At 45.4% G+C, this 21,334-nt stretch overlaps 1 protein-coding gene across 4 annotated transcripts in view; it reads right to left on the bottom strand.

Annotated features, from left to right (window-relative positions):
• Positions 1–21,334, bottom strand: part of STXBP4 (syntaxin binding protein 4) — a 506,433-nt gene that overhangs the window by 149,085 nt on the left and 336,014 nt on the right. For all 4 annotated transcript variants that reach the window (XM_063961265.1, XM_063961264.1, XM_063961266.1 and 1 more), the window contains one exon: positions 16,152–16,198. In XM_063961265.1, the coding sequence (XP_063817335.1) occupies positions 16,152–16,198 (47 nt within the window). The remainder of the gene's footprint in view (positions 1–16,151; positions 16,199–21,334) is intronic.

Below are 21,334 nucleotides of genomic sequence, written 5' to 3'. Positions count from 1 at the left end.
CCTTTGATGAACATTTTCACAGACTTTGCGAGACACTTTAGAGACTTTAACTTTCTATGGACACTTGAAAAACTTTGCTTACCACCCACAGCAAAGATACACCTATCCGGACAAGACTTCAACAAGACATCCAAGGACAATTACACACATTATCATATGAATGTATTTATAACACATGTTTCTTATCTTCATCTCTACGATCTTCAGGTGGTAACACACATAGTCGACAGGTGATATATGTACATATATTAGCACTCACATATTCTCCCCCTCCATGTATCATCAACTAATGTGCACCCCATTTGTTGAAACTAAAAGCCAAAAAGAGCTCGGTAGTGTTTGTTAGCCCACTTACAGACCCTTAATACGGGATAAGAAGGATTTAATGTATACTTCGCAATACCTCAAAGCTTATCTAGAACATGTACGGCACGATGATACATGACCACTCAGACATGAATTTCATACATACATGCTTTTACTATCCCACTAGGTCATACATTTCCCACCTTCTCCTCTCCTCCCTCCACCCAATCATTTATAGGTATTTCATTGTATTGTATATTTTTCTGCTTAATTGTTTAGATAGTGGCAGTTATTGTTGACTGCCAAAGGGTGGACTGTCAAAGTCGAAAAATATCATGATGCATACCCCTTGTACTAACCCCTCATGCACATGCACGCTGCTCGTGCACCTGTTCCCCCGTGCGTGCACATACCCGCAAGTTGCGTAGGATCGCTACGGCGATCATGCGCATGAGATGTGTATTTACGGCGGAGTTTGTGAGCGTGTAGCGTGCGACTCGATCGTAGCATACTTAACCCAAACAGTGCATATTGTAGTTAATATTCCCCTAGACCATGTCAGCGAGTATGATTAGTTTAAACTGTTCCTGGACGGAGAGATTCATCTTTGCATGATAGGAAGGGTCAGATAAAGGTTGAAAGGTGGTGTCTAGTATCCAGCTGTAGGGTATTTTAAGGGTAACATTCCGGTGTTAGTTAGGAAAGGCTCGCTCGCTCCTGCGTATAGTTATGTACAGAAGTAGATTATGAACATTAACTGTATTTGCTGTAAATTACACATGCGGCGGGAATCCTGAGGATACCTCCCACCAGAGCAGTTGGGGAAAGACACAGCCCACCTGTTCAAATCCACCTATGACCTCTCTTGTAATGTAGAGACACATCCCTGTGTCCAATGGACAATGAGATTACAGGTACCATTGTATTGTGAATGTATGTTGTGTATATAAAGACCACTGTTGCCTGGCCAGCCTCATGTCTCTGAAGGCTTTCTACCTGATAGCTGAGGACTGGATTCCAGGTCGCGCATGCGAAAGATTCCCCACGTATGTATATTCTCTGTAGCCATTGTTCGTCTTATTCTCTGTTATTCTGTTAGATTTCTGTGTTAGCTTGTAGTGTATAACTTGTATTGTTTTCCCCTTTTTCTCTGAATAATCCATGGCAGTGTTAGAGCTGCTGTGGTTTTAACCAAACCCGGTGTTGTGTTGTCACTTTCCTGCAAAGGGCTCTCTTAGCGTCTCAATCGCTCAAACAGCATACACATTGTTAAGGTTTTTAAGTGTTACATCATTACAGTATTTGACTACTAAGGTTTAGAGTATAAGTATATTCTTACTGTGTTTTATTAACAAGGTTTAAAGGTTATCAACTGTGTGTGCTGTCAAAGTCAGAAAAATATCTCTATGCACGTTGCCATATTTGCACCGCACACTGGTCCGCGCTGCGCATGCGTACGCTCTCCCGTGAAGGCGCATACCCGCAATAGCGTGCACCCGCGGGCGCACGGTATGCGTATTTACGGTAGAGTTTATGTAGTCGTAGCGTGCGACTCATTCGTTACACATTTTCACAATTAATGTAGTTTATAGATCATGATCCCTTTAATGGTTTCTGAAAGTTTAGTTAACATAGAACGTCCCTGAACGGAGGAATCCCTCTTTGTATGGTACGAAGGGTCTAACAGGAATCATATAGCAGTGTTTGGTACCCATCGGAAGAGTATTTAATTAGCAATATTCCGGTGTTGGTTTGGAGCGTATTAATCGCTCGTGCGAATAGTTATGGACATAAGAAGTTTATGTCCATTTCTATTATTTACTCATACTCAGGTATGCGGCGGGAAACCCAGTTTCCCACCCACCTGAGCTGTTGGAAATCGTCACAGCCCACCTGTATGAATCAACCTATGACCTTTTGTTATGATGCAAAGCCGAATTCCTGAGTCCAATGGACGACAAGATTGTAGGGACCATTGGATTGCATTGTGTGTGGGGCATAAATAGGCAGGCCGACCATATCCAGCTTCACTCTCATCAACGGTTTTCTGCTGATAATCGGGAGCTGGATATCGAGGCGCATGCGATCATACCCTTTGTGCGTAAGTTTTCTCTCCGTAGTCATTGTCTTACTGTGAGCCAATTTCTCTCATCTCTCTCCATCTCTCTCTCTCTCCTTTCTCTTTTCTCTCATATCTCCCCTAGACTAGTATTGAATTGTATTAGATAGTATTGTATTTTGGTTAGGAAGTCTCTGTTATATTGTAGTGTATCATTTGTACTGTTATCCCCTTTTACAAGTATATTAGATATAATACAGTTAATAGGCTTTGGACCCTAAACCAGTATCTGTGTATTTTCTATAGTATTAAGTGTTCACTTGAGCGTCGGTGACGCTCAAGCAGCTTTGTAGTTAGTCAGGTTACACAAGGTTGCACTTACACCCTGTATTCACATTAAGGTATTCAGTGTATTTCATTGATAAGGTTTATACGATAAAGGTATAGCGTTGTGAGCGTCTGCGCCGCTGGTGATCTCCTCGTGGTCTCGAGCGTCCGCTACGCCATAGCGTATCGTTACTCTAGTCATAGCCAATAACTTGTTGTCCTGTGATCTCTGGGCCGTGAGCGAACGTGACGCTTGAGCGTCTCGCCCACGGCTGAGCGATCTTTACGCAACTAGCGTACCCTTACGGTACTTCTTAAGTAAACAGCGTACAGTGTTCTTAGACTTCATAAAAGGTTGTTTATACGACAAAGGAATTTAGCATTGTCAATTGGGGACTCGTCCTATCCTTCTCATATCTGCACTAGGTAGATCAGCAGACATTATCCCCCCAGCAAAGGGTGGGAGGTTGTCTCGCAGTGCTGACGGGATAAGCGTCTGCTTCGCTTAGATAAAGAGTGCTGAAGGAATCCGGGAACCGGAAGTAAGAACAAAACGCTTGTGTCTTTTAAAACTGTTTATTTCTCTTCTGTCTTGCGTATACACGCACGCATACATATATCTGCATTTCTTTTTCAAATTTCGTATATCACTATTCCTGTTTGCCAATTTTTATAGTTGATAGAAAGTGCTAAAAGAGATTTGCTGTTATTTCATAGTAGAGGTAATAGTTAAAGTATAGACCAACACACGGCTTGTCTGGGAGACAAGGCAGTCAGTGTGGTGTGCGGTAGATGATCAGGGATCATTTACATTGATAAAGGTAGAAATTGTGTTACGGTGGATCTTTGTTTTGCGTACACGTGTCCCTAACAAAAGACTTGCGTACGCAATCCAAAGGCAGACGCACGCTGCGTACATTACGCAACGTAGCGTCCGGTTACGCCCACGTAGCTCAAAGTCACGAAAAAGGTGAATTAGCGCAAAGCGATAGTTAGCGCAAAGGCGATAAGTAACGCACAGCGGTAGATAACGCGACGCGGTAAATAACGCAAATCTATTTTTGGAAAAACTGAAATTTAGTTTAACAGATCCTGCTCCTAATTGGTAACACCGCTGGGCTGAAGAAAAATTTCTGCGCAGAAATAGGAGTGGAAGCAAAAGTGTACATGTGTTGAGTGAGTGTGTTTTTGTATACAAGTTATACAACTTAGAGGTTGAACCAATAGAAATCTGGTAGGACACACGTGTAAGTGACATATACGGTGGCTAAGGAGGCATCCTTGGTTGAATAATATTTGAGCAAGTAGAGTATAGCGGACTACAAGGTAACAAGACCAGGAGGTCACAAGGTAACAAGACCAGGAGGTCATAAGGTACAAGTAGGTCCGCTATATAAACATACAAGAGGCACAACCCCGGGGGTTGGTGCAGAACCCATATAGGCCATAAGCTCTTGCTGAAGGAATCGCGGCCGGAAACATCGATTCCATTGATCTCTCAGTACATAACAGGTAGTGCTTATGTACTGAACGATTGTACCGCACGTAATTGTGTGCAGTAGTTAGTAATCTGACCTAATACCATTAGAGTAAAGTGGTCACAAACGCTATTTGTACATTCTGACGTGATTTGTGTAATTTTTTATTTTTAAGGGAAGTTCGCTGGTCACTCAGGAACTATCTAACAACCCCACCTTTACTGGAAAGAGTAAGTGTCCTGCGGGTAACCCTCATATGTTCCAGTAAACCGAAGGTTCTTTTGGTAGGGCCCTGTATCGAGTACGCCAGCACCACGTCGGTGTGATCAGGTCGTATTGGTCGAGGTGGGCGAGTGAGTGGGGTACTCGGTAAACCGCCACCGCCGGCCTATTGTGAATAATTTGGTTTGCTGTAAGGGTTCGCTGAAGACCTTGATTTAAAGATCTAAGGAGTAGTAAGCAACACCTGCAGATTATGGGGGCCAATTGTTCAGGTAGGGGGCGATCAACCTCGGTTCGGGTTGATTCAGAGAACCGGCCAGTCGGGTCGGCAAGATACATCATGTGTGAAACATACGGAAGTCACACAGAATCTTTATGTGATGAATGGGAGAGAATGACTGTACAAGACAGGGACAAATTCCCAAGAATAGGTAGCTTCAGTCCAGAAGTGTTACAAAATTTAAGGAGGAGGATATGTCTCATAAAATCAACAAAGAGACGAATTCAGCATCATGATTATTTACAGTTATGGCACCAGGAAGGTGAGATACAGAGAGGTTTGGCTCTGGCGGCGGGATCTGGGGCAGTAAGGAAACTGATAGCCACAGCCCCGCCGCCACCATATATAGCAGGAGAGAAGTTGATTGCGGAGAGAAACGCACTGGGTTGTAAAACACAAACACTTAGTAACCCTGTAAATGTAAATGATGGTAACCAAGTAACTCATGCAATTATTAACCCGTGCAAGTTGTACCCTGTTTTGAACTTTCCTCAGGAGTGTGATCAAGAAGACGATTCAGCAACAATTTCAGCTCTCTCTCTTGCGGCCACCATAGCAGAGACCACAGTAGGCACAGCAACACCCACGAGATTAGCGAAAGCCCCTAGCGGAGGGATAGGTGAGGTCGTGTCAACGGGTAAGTACGGCACCATGCACTACACTGAAACAATTGTACCACAAGTTGTAGAATCAACGCAGAATGAGGCTGTTAGAATTGCTCCTGTAAGGGTAATAGCAGTTCCCAATGGAAAAACAGATGTGTCTGGAGCCACTCCCATAAGGAACATTGCCATGTACACTCCATTTTCCCGAATGGAATTAAGAACAATAGTGTCCGAATTCCCTGACCCCAGGAAAGACTTAGTTGCTAGCCAAAAATACATCAGGGATCTAGGTAACACGGTAGAACCCAACAACAAGGATTGGCAGGTACTGCTAAGAGCTTGTTTACCTTCCAATGTCGACGCAACTCAATTCTTAGTTGACTGTGCATTGGATAAAGATGTACCGCTTACAGACGTGTACAACAAGGATAATGTAAAAAGGATAAATTCACAGCTAAAGGAGTATTTCCCAGCCGTTGTTAAATGGAACAAGATATTCTCCATTAGACAAAAAGAGTCCGAAACGGCAGTAGAATATTTTCACCGGGCACTAGTAGAAATGGCAAAGTACACTGGTATAGAAGACATTAAGACCAACCCAAACCACCGAGAAGTAGCAGTATCCGTACTGATGGATGGTTTAAAGGAAACATTAAAGACTAGGGTCCAGACCACGCAGCCATGTTGGCGAGGTCTGTCGGTGTCCACATTGAGAGAGGCTGCTATTGATCACGACAGAAACATCACTAGGCACAGGGAGTCGCAAAGTGATAAGTTGATGTCAGTAAGTATACAGGCGCTGACCACAAGGCAGCCTGCGTATGTACCACCGAATCCTGTGGGTAAGGCAAGTGTAATAACATGTTTTTCTTGTAACAGACAGGGACACTATGCACGAGACTGTAGAACAAAGAGTGTACAAAGATCTTTTCAACCCCCTAGACAACGACATGACACACGACATTGGGAGCAGGGTCCACAGAGGCGGAGTTTTGAGCCACATACAGGGGAAACAAAAAGATATCCCCCGAACCGAGACTGGCATGCCTCTGATAGTTCCCAACTAACTCCCTCACAAGTAGTTGCTGCCAGCGGGATTCAGGGAGGTCAGCATACCCAATAGGGGTGTGGCCATACCTGTAATCTGCAGCCAGTTAAATTGATTGCCAGTCTTGGAAGTGAACCAGAGATTGCAATCAATGTAGCTGGTAAAACTTTAAACTTTCTCGTAGACACAGGGGCGGCCAAGTCAGTGATAAATTCGACAGTGGGCATGAGAACCACTGGTAGGACAGTTCCAGCCATGGGAGTAACAGGAGTAGTCCAGCACTACCCTGTTAGCAAACCAGCCGAGATTACAATAGGGCCTTTGCATACCAAGCATTCCTTTTTGCTGGCTGCATCTGCACCAACCAATCTCCTGGGTAGAGACCTACTATGTAAAATGGGGTGCGTCATTTATTGTACTCCTGAAGGTGTATTCTTGGACATTCCTGAGAATCACGCTCAGGAAGTGCGAGACATGTTAGACTCCCCATCAAAATTAATGTCACATACCATTATGACAAATAGGAATCCATCCCAAGTAGAAGAGATGACATCTCAGATACCAGAGTCACTTTGGACAAAAGATGGACAGGACACTGGATTAATGGCAGACGTAGCTCCAGTAGTTGTACAAGTAAAAGATGGTAGGATAGCTCCAAAAATCCCACAGTATCCTCTGAAGCCAGAGGTGGAGTTAGGAGTTTTCCCAGTAATAGAGCGCTTGCTACAACAGGGCATTCTAGTAAGAACGTCCAGCACAGCAAATAGTCCCATCTTCCCTGTTAAAAAGAGTGGGGGGAGGGGTTACAGGCTAGTGCAGGATTTAAGGGGGATTAACAAAATAGTGGAGAGTCAGTTCCCCGTAGTGCCTAATCCAGCTGTCATCCTAATGCAAATTCCTCCCACTGCCAAATTTTTCACTGTTATTGACCTCTGCTCCGCTTTCTTTTCGGTACCTCTGCACCCTGACAGCCAATATTTGTTTGCATTCACATACAGAGGAGTCCAATACACGTGGACTCGGTTACCCCAAGGCTTCATAGATAGTCCAAGCATATTTTCTCAGGCTTTGCATGATTGTTTACAGTCTTTCCAACCGGAAAGTGGATCAGTGTTGATACAGTATGTGGATGATTTACTGCTGTGTTCAGATTCACTGGAAGCTTCCCTGAGGGATACGAAACAGCTCCTGTTTCATCTTTCAGACACAGGTCACAAGGTTTCCAAAGACAAATTGCAATTATGCCAAACTAAGGTAAAATATTTGGGACACTGTCTAACACAAGGACTGAGACACCTGACCGCTGATAGAATCCAAGCCATTAGAGACATGACACTGCCACAAACCCAGCAACAGATCAGGACGTTTTTAGGAATGTGTGGGTATTGCCGTAATTGGATCCCAGGGTTTTCCATATTGGCGTTACCTTTGCAGGAAATGGTCTCTTCAAACAAACCTGATCGGATTTCGCATACAGACGAATCCGAAACAGCATTTGAGAGACTTAAACAGTGCCTAACGCAGGCGCCAGCACTAGGTATGCCAGATTATGGGAAACCCTTTGAACTATACGGAACAGAAAGTGCTGGGTGCGCAGCAGGTGTACTAACCCAAAAACACGGTGACGCCAGCAGGCCAGTCGCATACTACAGCGCTCAGCTAGACACAGTAGCGCGATCCCTCCCCACATGCTTGCGTAGCGTTGCGGCGATAGCATTGCTAGTGACAAAAAGCGAAGATGTCGTGCTAGGCCACAACCTCACAATCCATACACCGCATGCGGTATCTGCCTTATTGAATTCTGCCCAAACCAGACACGTCTCATCTGCAAGGTTTACAAGATGGGAGTTGGCATTAATGGCCCCAGTAAACATCACCATAAGGAGATGCAGCGCATTAAATCCTGCAACATTTCTCCCAGGTGTGCCTGGTCAGACACAAAGGGTGGAAGGTGAGAGTGATGGGGAAGGAGGATTTAATGCAAAGGAAGATACACATGATTGTATGGAATATTTGACCCAAAATTTTACCGCAAGGCCTGACATCAGTGACAATCCACTGGAAGATGCAGAACTCACGTTCTACACTGACGGTAGTTGTCATAGACAGTCAGACTCGGGAGACCTGTGTACTGGATACGCAGTCGTAGATGACCAAGACACCATAGAAGCGGAACCGCTAGGCCCACCTCACTCAGCCCAAGTTGCTGAACTGGTCGCCCTAACCAGAGCATGTGAATTGGCTAAGGGTAAGTCAGCCAATATCTACACCGATTCTAGATACGCCTTCGGGGTAGTACATGATTTCGGAGCCCTATGGCGCCTCAGAAATTTCATGACGGCAGCTGGTACACCGATAGCGCATGCAGCTTATATAAAAAGGCTTCTAACAGCGATACAGGAACCCGACAGAGTGGCTGTTATCAAATGTAAAGCACATACATATAGCCAAGACCCAGTATCCCTTGGTAACAGCCGAGCAGACGAAGCCGCAAAGCTTGCAGCTGCTACCCCCATACAGACAGACACCACACAACTGATGGTATTTAATACCATCAACACACAGAAGTTGTGTGAGATGCAGAATTTGTGTTCCACACAGGAAAGAGCAGTCTGGAAGGCAAAGGGATATGGCCAGGAGTCCTCAGGGCTCTGGACGGATGGACATGGTAAACCAGTGGCCCCCAGAGCATATCTTCCATGTCTGGCTGAAGCAGCTCACGGGCTGACTCATTTAGGCAGGGAGGGGATGTGCAAATTGGTAAGAGCATACTGGTGCGCCCCAGGATTCTCCTCTCATGCGAGTAAAAGAGCAATGTCATGCCTTACCTGTCTGAGAAAGAATATTGGAAAGGCAATACCTACAGAACCATCCCATATCCCACCTGCCGGCGGCCCTTTCCAGGTAATACAAATTGACTTCATTCAATTACCCCCATGTCGAAATTTGAAATATGTACTTGTCTGTATAGATGTTTTCTCGAATTGGGTCGAAGCATTTCCAGCAGCTACAAATACCGCTATGTTTACAGCTAAGAAAATTGTGCAGGAATTTGTATGTAGATATGGTATCCCTAGAATCATTGAAAGTGATAGGGGTACCCATTTTACCGGTGATGTCTTTCAAGGAATGTGTAAGTTGATGGGAATTGATAGCAAGCTGCACACTCCGTACCGTCCACAGGCGAGCGCGAAGGTCGAAAGAGTGAACAGCACTATTAAAAATAAATTGAGTAAAGTAATGGCAGAGACAGGATTGACGTGGCCAGAAGCTTTACCCATTGTTTTGTATAGCATCAGAACCACTCCAAGGTCCCCTCTTAATCTGTCTCCTTTTGAAATTCTGTTTGGTCGACAACCGCATGTCATGATTAACCCTCAGGATGATTTGAAATGTAACAATGAAGTAACTGTAAAATACTTGATTAACATGAGTAAGCAGTTGAGGAATCAAAATGATAATCTGAAGTTGGTGATTCCTGATTTACCAGATAGTAATTGTCATGACATTGAACCTGGGGATTATGTAATGATACGAAATTTTCTACGCTCAGGTTGTCTTATTGATAGATGGGAAGGACCATACCAGGTCTTATTGACTAGCACCACAGCATTGAAGGTTGCTGAGAGAGAGACTTGGGTCCATTCATCCCACTGCAAGAAGGTTGCTGACCCAGAAAAGTCCCGTGATAAGGAACAGACGGTAGAGGTTGTATCACTGGAGTGTCTGTTCCAGGAGGACTGAGGCGGCACCTGAGCCTTGAAGACCGAAAGCAGTTGTCGACTCCCCTCTCCCTTTTATTGTTTTTTTCCACTTCCCATCCCCTCTCCCTTGAAATTTCTTTTTCCCCCTTCTCATTCTTCTCTATTTTTCTCCTCAAAGATGGACTTGCCCCAAGAGACTGTGATCCGGATTTTGATGTTAACCATGATGTTGACCAGAGCAGTCTGTTCCGGCGAGAGTACCATAGAGGTCGAGAGAGGTTCTGGAATGGGTTCCGATTATGATGATGGAGGCGTAGTTTTCCAAGATCAACCTAACCAACAAGCAAAGGCGAGTATCAGAAAACGATCCGATAGAAGAAATTGTGATGGATTGTTAGCTGAAGAAAACTGTATCTGTAGGCTCTGTGATAATTTGGTTGAAGATGGATGCATAAAGAAATGCCAATCCAGTTTTAATATCCATATGGACCGGCATCCATTGAGTGACTATCACTCCTTAGTGGGTAACGTATTAAACCAAACAGATTGTTGGGTATGCTCTCAAGTACCTCAGGGTCACAGCAAATCAGGGCTAGTACCATTTCCTTTAACGTTAGGGGAGGTACTTGAGCTAAGTGGTGGGAGACCGGTGGACCGGAGGTTTAACATCTCCAGCCCTCCTAGTTTGAAGCTCCACCAATACCATGTGGATAGGTCCCTCTTATGTTTTAATATCTCCAATCCCCGTAAGCCGGGAAATTGGGAAGTGTCATGGAGCAACCTTACCATGACCTTTTCACACAGAGCAGATAGAATGCCTACAGATACAGAGCTTGTACGCCACATAGCCAGTAGAGGAAAATCTTTCCGGTATCGATATACCTTAGGAAATAGGATTACTAGAGTTGGAGAGGTATCACCAGGATACTGTGCACATATCGTACAAACTGATACGTGCATTAAGCAGATGGAAGAATTAGGGTCAGGAGAGTTCACCTGGAAGGTGTGTAACATGGTAATGTCCTTCTCCGTCCCATATGTTCTCCCCGATGATGCATATTTCATATGCGGGAGAAAGGCGTACAAGTGGCTTGCCCCAAACTCTGAAGGATTGTGTTATATTGGAAAAGTATTGCCTGAAGTGATGACTGTTACACATGACAAAATGAAGGATATACACCGTGGTGCCCAAGCTCCTTATACTCACACTCATTACGAGCACCGAGTTAAAAGACAACTGTCAGAAAGGTTAGAGCATCCGGCCTCTGATCTTATCCATGAATCCACCGGGATTCAGGTTCTGGTAGCGTTAGATTTCACTCGCACCGCTCGAGGAGTGATGAATTATAGATACATTTCCGCACTCGCCAATTTGTTAGATAATATCACTGAAATGTATGATGACACGTTTAGATACACTGGAAGAGAACTTCAAGCCTACAAAACAGAACTAGTTCAGCATAGGATGGTTCTTAATTATCTTACAGCAGTAACAGGCGGATATTGTGTTACATTGGCAACACAGTACGGCATAAAGTGTTGCACGTATATCACAAATAGCACCGAGGATCCGGTAGAGGTCATAGACCAAAAGATGGACGATATTCTGCAATTAAAGTGGGAATTTCGTCGAAAACACAATCTCACCCTTGCTGCTGTAGGTAATGAGCTGACTGGTTGGGTGTCATGGTTGAACCCGCGAAATTGGTTCTCCGGTTTAGGAGACTGGGCTCAAGGAGTCATAATGGATGTTGGAAAGTTTCTACTATGTATCTTGGGTGTCGTTATATCGATTGGATTGATATTTAGATGCGGGCAGGCTTTAATGAGGTGCAAACAAAGTACAAAAGTGATGAGCTTGAGGAGTGAGGAAACCATAATTAACCTGGATCTGATTTATGACCCAATGATAGAAACCAGGATGTGATGAAAATGCGATTATACGGTCCGTTTCTTTCACCTGTTTTTCTGCTTTTCTCCAAGATACAACGACCCCCTTGGACGAGGAAGTTGACGAGACGCCATACAGACAACAGACAAGCACCAAAGATGAAGTTTTGACAACCTATGATATGGACACTTGATGAACTTTGCCATGGATCCCCAGTTTCCCTAGTATTTTTAAACTCACGCTAGCCCAACATTTTTTGTAAATCTGATGGCACTGACAAAGCTTGTTGCTCATGCCTAAGGAGCAAAACAGCGCAAAGAAGACGACTTTCAACTGATACCGAACAAAACTTCGACAACAGATGTACATTTACCTGACATAGAATATCATTGCATTTTCCATAAGTGTTCTTCATCTTCATCTCTACAACCCTCAGGTAATAACACACATAGTATAGGGAATACAGGCACAGATATCAACAATCACATATTCCCCCATTCATGTATCATCAACTAAAATGTGCTCCCCATTTTGTTCAAAAAAATCCGAAAAGAGCTCGGTAAAGTTTGACAGCCCATCCACAGACCTGTACCACAGGATAAGAAGGAATTCAAATGTATACTTCGCAATACTTCGAAGCTTGATTTACCACACGTACGGCACGATGATACATGACCCTCCAAACATGGACTCATACACACATGCTTCTGCTTTCTCACTAGGTCATACCCTCTTCACACCTACCCCACTCTTCTCCCCTACCCAACCATGGAAATGAATTAACCCCTGACATATATTTTTCTCCTTTTGAAATGTTTTAGAAGGTGGCAGTTATTATTGACTGCCAAAGGGTGGACTGTCAAAGTCAGAAAAATATCTCTATGCACGTTGCCATATTTGCACCGCACACTGGTCCGCGCTGCGCATGCGTACGCTCTCCCGTGAAGGCGCATACCCGCAATAGCGTGCACCCGCGGGCGCACGGTATGCGTATTTACGGTAGAGTTTATGTAGTCGTAGCGTGCGACTCATTCGTTACACATTTTCATAATTAATGTAGTTTATAGATCATGATCCCTTTAATGGTTTCTGAAAGTTTAGTTAACATAGAACGTCCCTGAACGGAGGAATCCCTCTTTGTATGGTACGAAGGGTCTAACAGGAATCATATAGCAGTGTTTGGTACCCATCGGAAGAGTATTTAATTAGCAATATTCCGGTGTTGGTTTGGAGCGTATTAATCGCTCGTGCGAATAGTTATGGACATAAGAAGTTTATGTCCATTTCTATTATTTACTCATACTCAGGTATGCGGCGGGAAACCCAGTTTCCCACCCACCTGAGCTGTTGGAAATCGTCACAGCCCACCTGTATGAATCAACCTATGACCTTTTGTTATGATGCGAAGCCGAATTCCTGAGTCCAATGGACGACAAGATTGTAGGGACCATTGGATTGCATTGTGTGTGGGGCATAAATAGGCAGGCCGACCATATCCAGCTTCACTCTCATCAACGGTTTTCTGCTGATAATCGGGAGCTGGATATCGAGGCGCATGCGATCATACCCTTTGTGCGTAAGTTTTCTCTCCGTAGTCATTGTCTTACTGTGAGCCAATTTCTCTCATCTCTCTCCATCTCTCTCTCTCTCCTTTCTCTTTTCTCTCATATCTCCCCTAGACTAGTATTGAATTGTATTAGATAGTATTGTATTTTGGTTAGGAAGTCTCTGTTATATTGTAGTGTATCATTTGTACTGTTATCCCCTTTTACAAGTATATTAGATATAATACAGTTAATAGGCTTTGGACCCTAAACCAGTATCTGTGTATTTTCTATAGTATTAAGTGTTCACTTGAGCGTCGGTGACGCTCAAGCAGCTTTGTAGTTAGTCAGGTTACACAAGGTTGCACTTACACCCTGTATTCACATTAAGGTATTCAGTGTATTTCATTGATAAGGTTTATACGATAAAGGTATAGCGTTGTGAGCGTCTGCGCCGCTGGTGATCTCCTCGTGGTCTCGAGCGTCCGCTACGCCATAGCGTATCGTTACTCTAGTCATAGCCAATAACTTGTTGTCCTGTGATCTCTGGGCCGTGAGCGAACGTGACGCTTGAGCGTCTCGCCCACGGCTGAGCGATCTTTACGCAACTAGCGTACCCTTACGGTACTTCTTAAGTAAACAGCGTACAGTGTTCTTAGACTTCATAAAAGGTTGTTTATACGACAAAGGAATTTAGCATTGTCAGTGCGCCCGCTGTGTGTATTCCGTACACTCAGCGCAGCGTGTGTACGCCAAGTGCGTACCACGTGCGGGACTCTGTACGCAAATAGCGTACAAAGTGCGTATCACGTGCACGTGGTCTAGCGGCCATAGCGGCTCCACGGTAATAGTGTATAGCTTTATGTTTAAAGATAATAATTGACATTATCACTCTATATAGCCTATTCGCCTATGTATTCTCTTATTCTCCTATATCTCTCCTATATATTAAGGCAGATCTGTGACTTGACTCCGCCCAGCGATGTGACTCCGCCCAGCGTTAGCAAATGAGTCACAAAGTCACAGATGTGGGCTAATATATAGGAGATATATATATATATATATATAGTATGATACAATCAACTTGTATTAATGGCCTTATTCAGCATTGAGCCGTTCTAAGCTGTGGTCACATTTCCTTATTTCTCGGGACAGTGCACACGTGCAGGGCCTACATTGCGCATGCATGGAGATGCAATCACATCTCAGTAATGCGAACTCCTCTGTCTGACTGACAGACAGAGGCATTCACAAGGTGGCGACGAGGCTTTAGGGGGAGGTGGGTCCGGGATATTTTCGGGGCAGCCTTGAGACATCACACGCGGGCGTTGCGATGAAAAACATGGCCGGCTTGCGTCTGCCTTCGCAGCCAGGGGCCTTAACTTATTTTGCGCAATTTGTGATTGTATCGCTGATGGCCATTAGCATACTGGGTGGCCTTGCCCTGTTCTGGGCGGCCCCCAGCATGAGATTGTTTGCAGTTGCACGAAAAAGCAAAGGATGCGTATGCGCCTGATTCAGAAATGCATGCTATTGCACAGCCACTGTCAATCATTGTGCAGAATAAGAGGCGACCATCGTTGCAGGAACAGTTCTGCACATGTGCAGTACAGATCCTTTGCATGTGCAGATCACCTAACATTGGAGATCTGCGAAAACCATTGGGTTTGCTTACATCTGTGAATTAGGCCCAATACGTCATAAAAATGAATGTTTCGTGTTTTTAGATGATTCTAAAGTGTACAAAACTTGTGAAAGCCAGCTAATAAGGGAAAACAAGCCACAATGTAAGCTCGGTATTGTCTGTATTTATGTTACATTTATACCACACCCCCTACATATTCGACTTTCCTTCTTTTACAAATACTTGTAATATTTACTCACATTACAGATGTGTCCTCATACATCTAGCCTCAATATGCCAAGAGAGGGAGATGTTGGGTGCGAGTGAGCCGCCAGGTCCTGTGCAACTCTGCTAATCCTGGGAGACTTTTTTGCCAAAAATTATTCTTAAGTAGGGTACACATTAGACCGATTTATCGTTTTGAGCCAGAGTGTACGCAAATTCTCCCGTGCGTTGTTCATTGCATCTTCCCATCTGCCGTACATGCAGATCAAATCGTCTAGTGGGTATGTCCTACCTACATATACAGTAAACGACCAAATGGCACAGACTATATCCTTCGGTCATTTGCAGAGTGTGTATGCCCTATATCGTTTGTCTGGGAGTTCAAGGGAAATCGGGATGACCATCGCGTTGTTTACAAATCGTCCAATGAGTACCCAGCTTTAGTAGCAATGTGATGCACCTAGGAGACACCAGGAGACTGTGCTGATTAATTTGATCTATGACACTTGTATATTTTGTGTGTCTGAGTCTGTATACGGGGCACAAAGAATCCTGTATTGTGAAAAAGCTGCAGCTGCTACACTGAAGCATTTCGCATACAGATTCAGAGACTTAATCGCACACAGATAAATAATTATCGCATCGCGTTGCGACTAAGAAGCATTTTCGGCAAAAAAGACGCCCGATGCAAGCAGAGCCTCACGGGACCTGGCACGTCGAGAGGGGCTGTTTGTCATGACTGTAGCAATGATGTATGAGGACACACCTGCATGCAGGTCCATTTTCAGACTGACCGTGATAACCAATGTGCACAGAAGGGACATGACACAATTCTTACCAAAGATTTAACGTGGAGCTTTCATCAGAGAGCACTTCATGGATGTTCTGCATGTAAAGACAAACATCATATGTTAGCAAAATTATCATAGATTAACCATAAGCATACTGATGTATAATCAGGTTGAACTACTTTTTGTAAGGGAAATCGGATCATTGTAGGATAAGTATGGTAAAATTCAAGATAAGTCAAGTATTCCCCCTAAAATCTGACTTATTTGCTCAGTAGGAACACCCTCTGTTTGAGGAGTGTGGTCTAAACTAACTGGAACCTCCCTTAGCCACTAGCCAATCACAAGAGTACATAGTGGGAAAATGAAAGTGATTGGCCCAACAGCTGATTAAACTCTTTACTGCTCCAGGTAACAATAATTCAGCTACAACCTTTCTGGGCTTTTTCTTTCTTACCTTGGATTACAAAAATACACAAGTATTTTCCATGGGACAGTGATGGACTGAGAACACAGATTACAGATTTTATTTTAGAATTACAGTAAACTGATAACATAGGTTTAGGAAATGTTTTATTCAAAATAAGATTTTACTCACCGGTAAATCTATTTCTCGTAGTCCGTAGTGGATGCTGGGGACTCCGTAAGGACCATGGGGAATAGACGGCTCCGCAGGAGACTGGGCACATCTAAGAAAGATTTAGGACTATCTGGTGTGCACTGGCTCCTCCCCCTATGACCCTCCTCCAAGCCTCAGTTAGGAACTGTGCCCGGAAGAGCTGACACAATAAGGAAGGATTTTTTGAATCCCGGGTAAGACTCATACCAGCCACACCAATCACACCATATAACACGTGATAGGAACCCCGGTTAACAGTATGATAACAAATGGAGCCCCTGAAGAGATGGCTCACAACAAAACCCGATTTTTGTAACAATAACTATGTACAGGTATTGCAGACAATCCGCTCTTGGGATGGGCGCCCAGCATCCACTACGGACTACGAGAAATAGATTTACCGGTGAGTAAAATCTTATTTTCTCTGACGTCCTAGTGGATGCTGGGGACTCCGTAAGGACCATGGGGATTATACCAAAGCTCTCAAACGGGCGGGAGAGTGCGGATGACTCTGCAGCACCGAATGAGAGAATTCCAGGTCCTCCTCAGCCAGGGTATCAAATTTGTAGAATTTTGCAAACGTGTTTGCCCCCGACCAAGTAGCTGCTCGGCAAAGTTGTAAAGCCGAGACCCCTCGGGCAGCCGCCCAAGATGAGCCCACCTTCCGTGTGGAATGGGCTTTTACAGATTTAGGCTGCGGTAAGCCTACCGCAGAATGCGCCAGCTGAATAGTGCTACAAATCCAGCGCGCAATAGATTGCTTAGAAGCAGGAGCACCCAGCTTGGTGGGTGCATACAGGATAAACAGCGAGTCAGTCTTTCTGACTCCAGCCGTCCTGGAAATATAAATTTTTAGGGCCCTGACTACGTCCAGCAACTTGGAATCCTCCAAGTCCCTAGTAGCCGCAGGCACCACAAAAGGTTGGTTCAAGTGAAAAGCTGAGACCACCTTTGGGAGAAACTGAGGACGAGTCCTCAATTCTGCCCTATCCATATGGAAAATCAGATAAGGGCTTTTACAAGACAAAGCCGCCAATTCTGAAACCCGCCTGGCCGACGCCAAGGCCAACAGCATGACCACTTTCCACGTGAGATATTTTAAATCCACAGTCTTAAGTGGTTCGAACCAACGTGATTTCAGGTATGCCAAAACCACATTGAGATCCCAAGGTGCCACTGGGGGCACAAAAGGAAGCTGAATATGCAGTACTCCTTTGACAAAAGTCTGAACTTCGGGCAGTGAAGCCAGTTCTTTTTGGAAGAAAATCAACAGAGCCGAAATCTGGACCTTTATGGACCCCAATTTGAGGCCCAACGTCACCCCTGCTTGCAGGAAGTGCAGGAATCGACCCAGTTGAAATTCCTCCGTCGGGGCCTTCATGGCCTCACACCAAGCAACATATTTTCGCCAAATGCGGTGATAATGTCTTGCGGTGACATCCTTCCTGGCTTTGATCAGGGTAGGGATGACTTCCTCCGGAATACCCTTTTCCTTCAGGATCCGGTGTTCAACCGCCATGCCGTCAAACGCAGCCGCGGTAAGTCTTGGAACAGACAGGGTCCCTGCTGCAGCAGGTCTTGTCTGAGCGGCAGAGGCCAAGGGTCCTCTGTAAGCATCTCTTGAAGTTCCGGGTACCAAGCTCTTCTTGGCCAATCCGGAACCACGAGTATGGTTTTCACTCCTCGCCTTCTTATTATTCTCAGTACCTTGGGTATGAGAGGTAGAGGAGGGAACACATAAACCGACTGGTACACCCATGGTGTCACTAGAGCATCCACCGCTATCGCCTGAGGGTCTCTTGACCGGGCGCAATATCTTTTCAACTTCTTGTTGAGGCGGGACGCCATCATGTCTACCTGTGGTTTTTCCCACCGGTTGACCAGCATTTGGAAGACTTCTGGATGAAGTCCCCATTCTCCCGGGTGGAGGTCGTGCCTGCTGAGGAAGTCTGCTTCCCAGTTGTCCACTCCCGGAATGAACACTGCCGTCAGTGCTAACACATGATTCTCTGCCCATCTGAGAATCCTTGTGGCTTCTGCCATCGCCATCCTGCTTCTCGTGCCGCCCTGTCTGTTTACATGGGCGACCGCCGTGATGTTGTCTGACTGGATCAGTACCGGCTGGTTTTGAAGCAGGGGTCTTGCCTGGCTTAGGGCATTGTAAATGGCCCTTAGCTCAAGGATATTTATGTGAAGAGAAATCTCCTGATTTGACCACAGTCCTTGGAAATTTCTTCCCTTTGTGACTGCCCCCCAGCCCCGAAGGCTGGCATCCGTGGTCACCAGGACCCAGTCCTGTATTCCGAATCTGCGGCCCTCTAGTAGATGAGCCCTCTGCAGCCACCACAGCAGCGACACCCTGGTTCTGGCCGATAGGGTTATCCGCTGTTGCATCTGGAGATGGGACCCGGACCATTTGTCCAACAGGTCCCACTGGAACGTCCTTGCGTGGAACCTTCCGAATGGAATTGCTTCGTACGAAGCTACCATTTTTCCCAGGACTCGTGTGCATTGATGTACCGACACTTTTCCTGGTTTTAGAATGTCTCTGACCAGAGATGACAATTCCTCGGCTTTTTCCAGTGGAAGAAACACTCTTTTCTGGTCTGTGTCCAGAATCATTCCCAGGAACAGAAGACGTGTCGTCGGGACCAGCTGTGACTTTGGAATGTTTAGAATCCAGCCGTGCTGTTGTAGCACTTCCTGAGAAAGTGCCACCCCCACTATCAACTGTTCTTTGGACCTCGCCTTTATCAGGAGATCGTCCAAGTACGGGATAATTAAAACTCCCTTCTTGCGAAGGAGTATCATCATTTCGGCCATTACCTTGGTAAAGACCCTCGGTGCCGTGGATAAGCAGCGTCTGGAACTGATAGTGACAGTCCTGTACCACAAATCTGAGGTACTCCTGGTGCGGAGGGTAAATGGGGACATGCAGGTACGCATCCTTGATGTCCAGGGATACCATGTAATCCCCCTCCTCCAGGCTCGCAATAACCGCCCTGAGCGATTCCATCTTGAACTTGAACCTCTTGATATAAGTGTTCAAGGTTTTTAAATTTAAGATGGGTCTCACCGAACCGTCCGGTTTCGGTACCACAAACATTGTAGTAACCCTTTCCTTGCTGAAGGAGGGGTACCTTGACGATCACTTTCTGTGAATACAGTTTTTTAATAGCCACACACAATGCCTCCCTGGCAGAGGGAGTTGCCGGCAAGGCAGATTTTAGGAAACGGCGGGGGGGAGACGTCTCGAATTCCAGCCTGTACCCCTGAGATACTACTTGAAGGACCCAGGGATCCACTTGTGAGAGAGCCCACTGTGTGCTGAAAAACCTGAGACGTGCCCCCACCGTTCCTGATTCCGCCTGAGCAGCCCCAGCGTCATGCTGTGGACTTACCGGACGCAGGGGAGGACTTCTGCTCCTGGGAACTAGCTGTGTGCTGCAGCTTTTCCCCCCTTCCTCTGCCCCTCGGCAGAAAGGATGAGCCTCTAGCCCGCTTATTTTTCTGGGGCCGAAAGGACTGTACCTGATAATACGGTGCTTTCTTTTGCTGTGGGGTAGCCTGTGGCAAAAAAGTTGATTTCCCAGCAGTAGCTGCGGAAACGAGGTCTGAAAGACCTTCCCCAAAAAGTTCCGCCCCTTTATAGGGTAAAACTTCCATGTGCCGCTTGGAGTCGGCATCACCTGACCATTGCCTAGTCCATAACCCCCGTCTGGCGGCAATGGACATAGCGCTTATTTTTTATGCCAGCCGGCAAATATCCCTCTGTGCATCACGCATGTATAAGACCGCGTCTTTTATATGGTCAATCATTAGCAAAATATTGTCCCTATCCAAGGTATCAATGTTTTCCGACAGGGAGTCTGACCACGCAGCAGCAGCACTGCACATCCAAGCTGATGCAATAGCGGGTCTCAATATAATGCCAGTGTGTGTGTATATAGCTTTTAGGGTACTTTCCAGCTTTCTATCAGCAGGTTCTTTTAGGGCGGCCGTATCCGGAGACGGTAGTGCCACCTTCTTTGATAAGCGTGTCAATGCTTTATCTACCCTAGGGGGTGTTTCCCAGCGTGACCTATCCTCTGGCGGGAAAGGGTACGCAGCCATTAACCGTTTAGAAATGATCAATTTCTTATCTGGGGAAGTCCACGCTTCCTCACACACCTCATTTAATTCGTCAGATGCAGGAAAAACTACTGGTAGTTTTTTCTCACCAAACATAATACCCTTTTTTGTGGTACCTGGGGTATCATCAGAAATGTGTAATACATTTTTCATAGCCTCAATCATATAACGGGTGGATCTATTGGAGGGTACACTCGTCTCATCATCGTCGACACTGGAGTCGGTATCCGTGTCGACATCTGTATCTGTCATCTGAGGTAGCGGGCGTTTTATAGCCCCTGATGACATTTGAGACGCTTGGACAGGCACAAGCTGAGTAGCCAGCTGTCATATGTCGTCAAACCTTTTATGTAAGGAGCTGACACTGTCACGTAATTCCTTCCATAAGTCCATCCACACTGGTGTCGACCCCGCAGGGGGTGACATCACATTCACAGGCATTTGCTCCGCCTCCACATCATTATCCTCATGATACATGTCGAC

This window comes from Pseudophryne corroboree, chromosome 3 (assembly GCF_028390025.1).
Source record: "Pseudophryne corroboree isolate aPseCor3 chromosome 3, aPseCor3.hap2, whole genome shotgun sequence".
Lineage (NCBI taxonomy): Eukaryota > Metazoa > Chordata > Amphibia > Anura > Myobatrachidae > Pseudophryne > Pseudophryne corroboree.
Note: the sequence above shows the minus strand (reverse complement) of the source record. Positions and strands in the feature narration are given on the sequence as shown.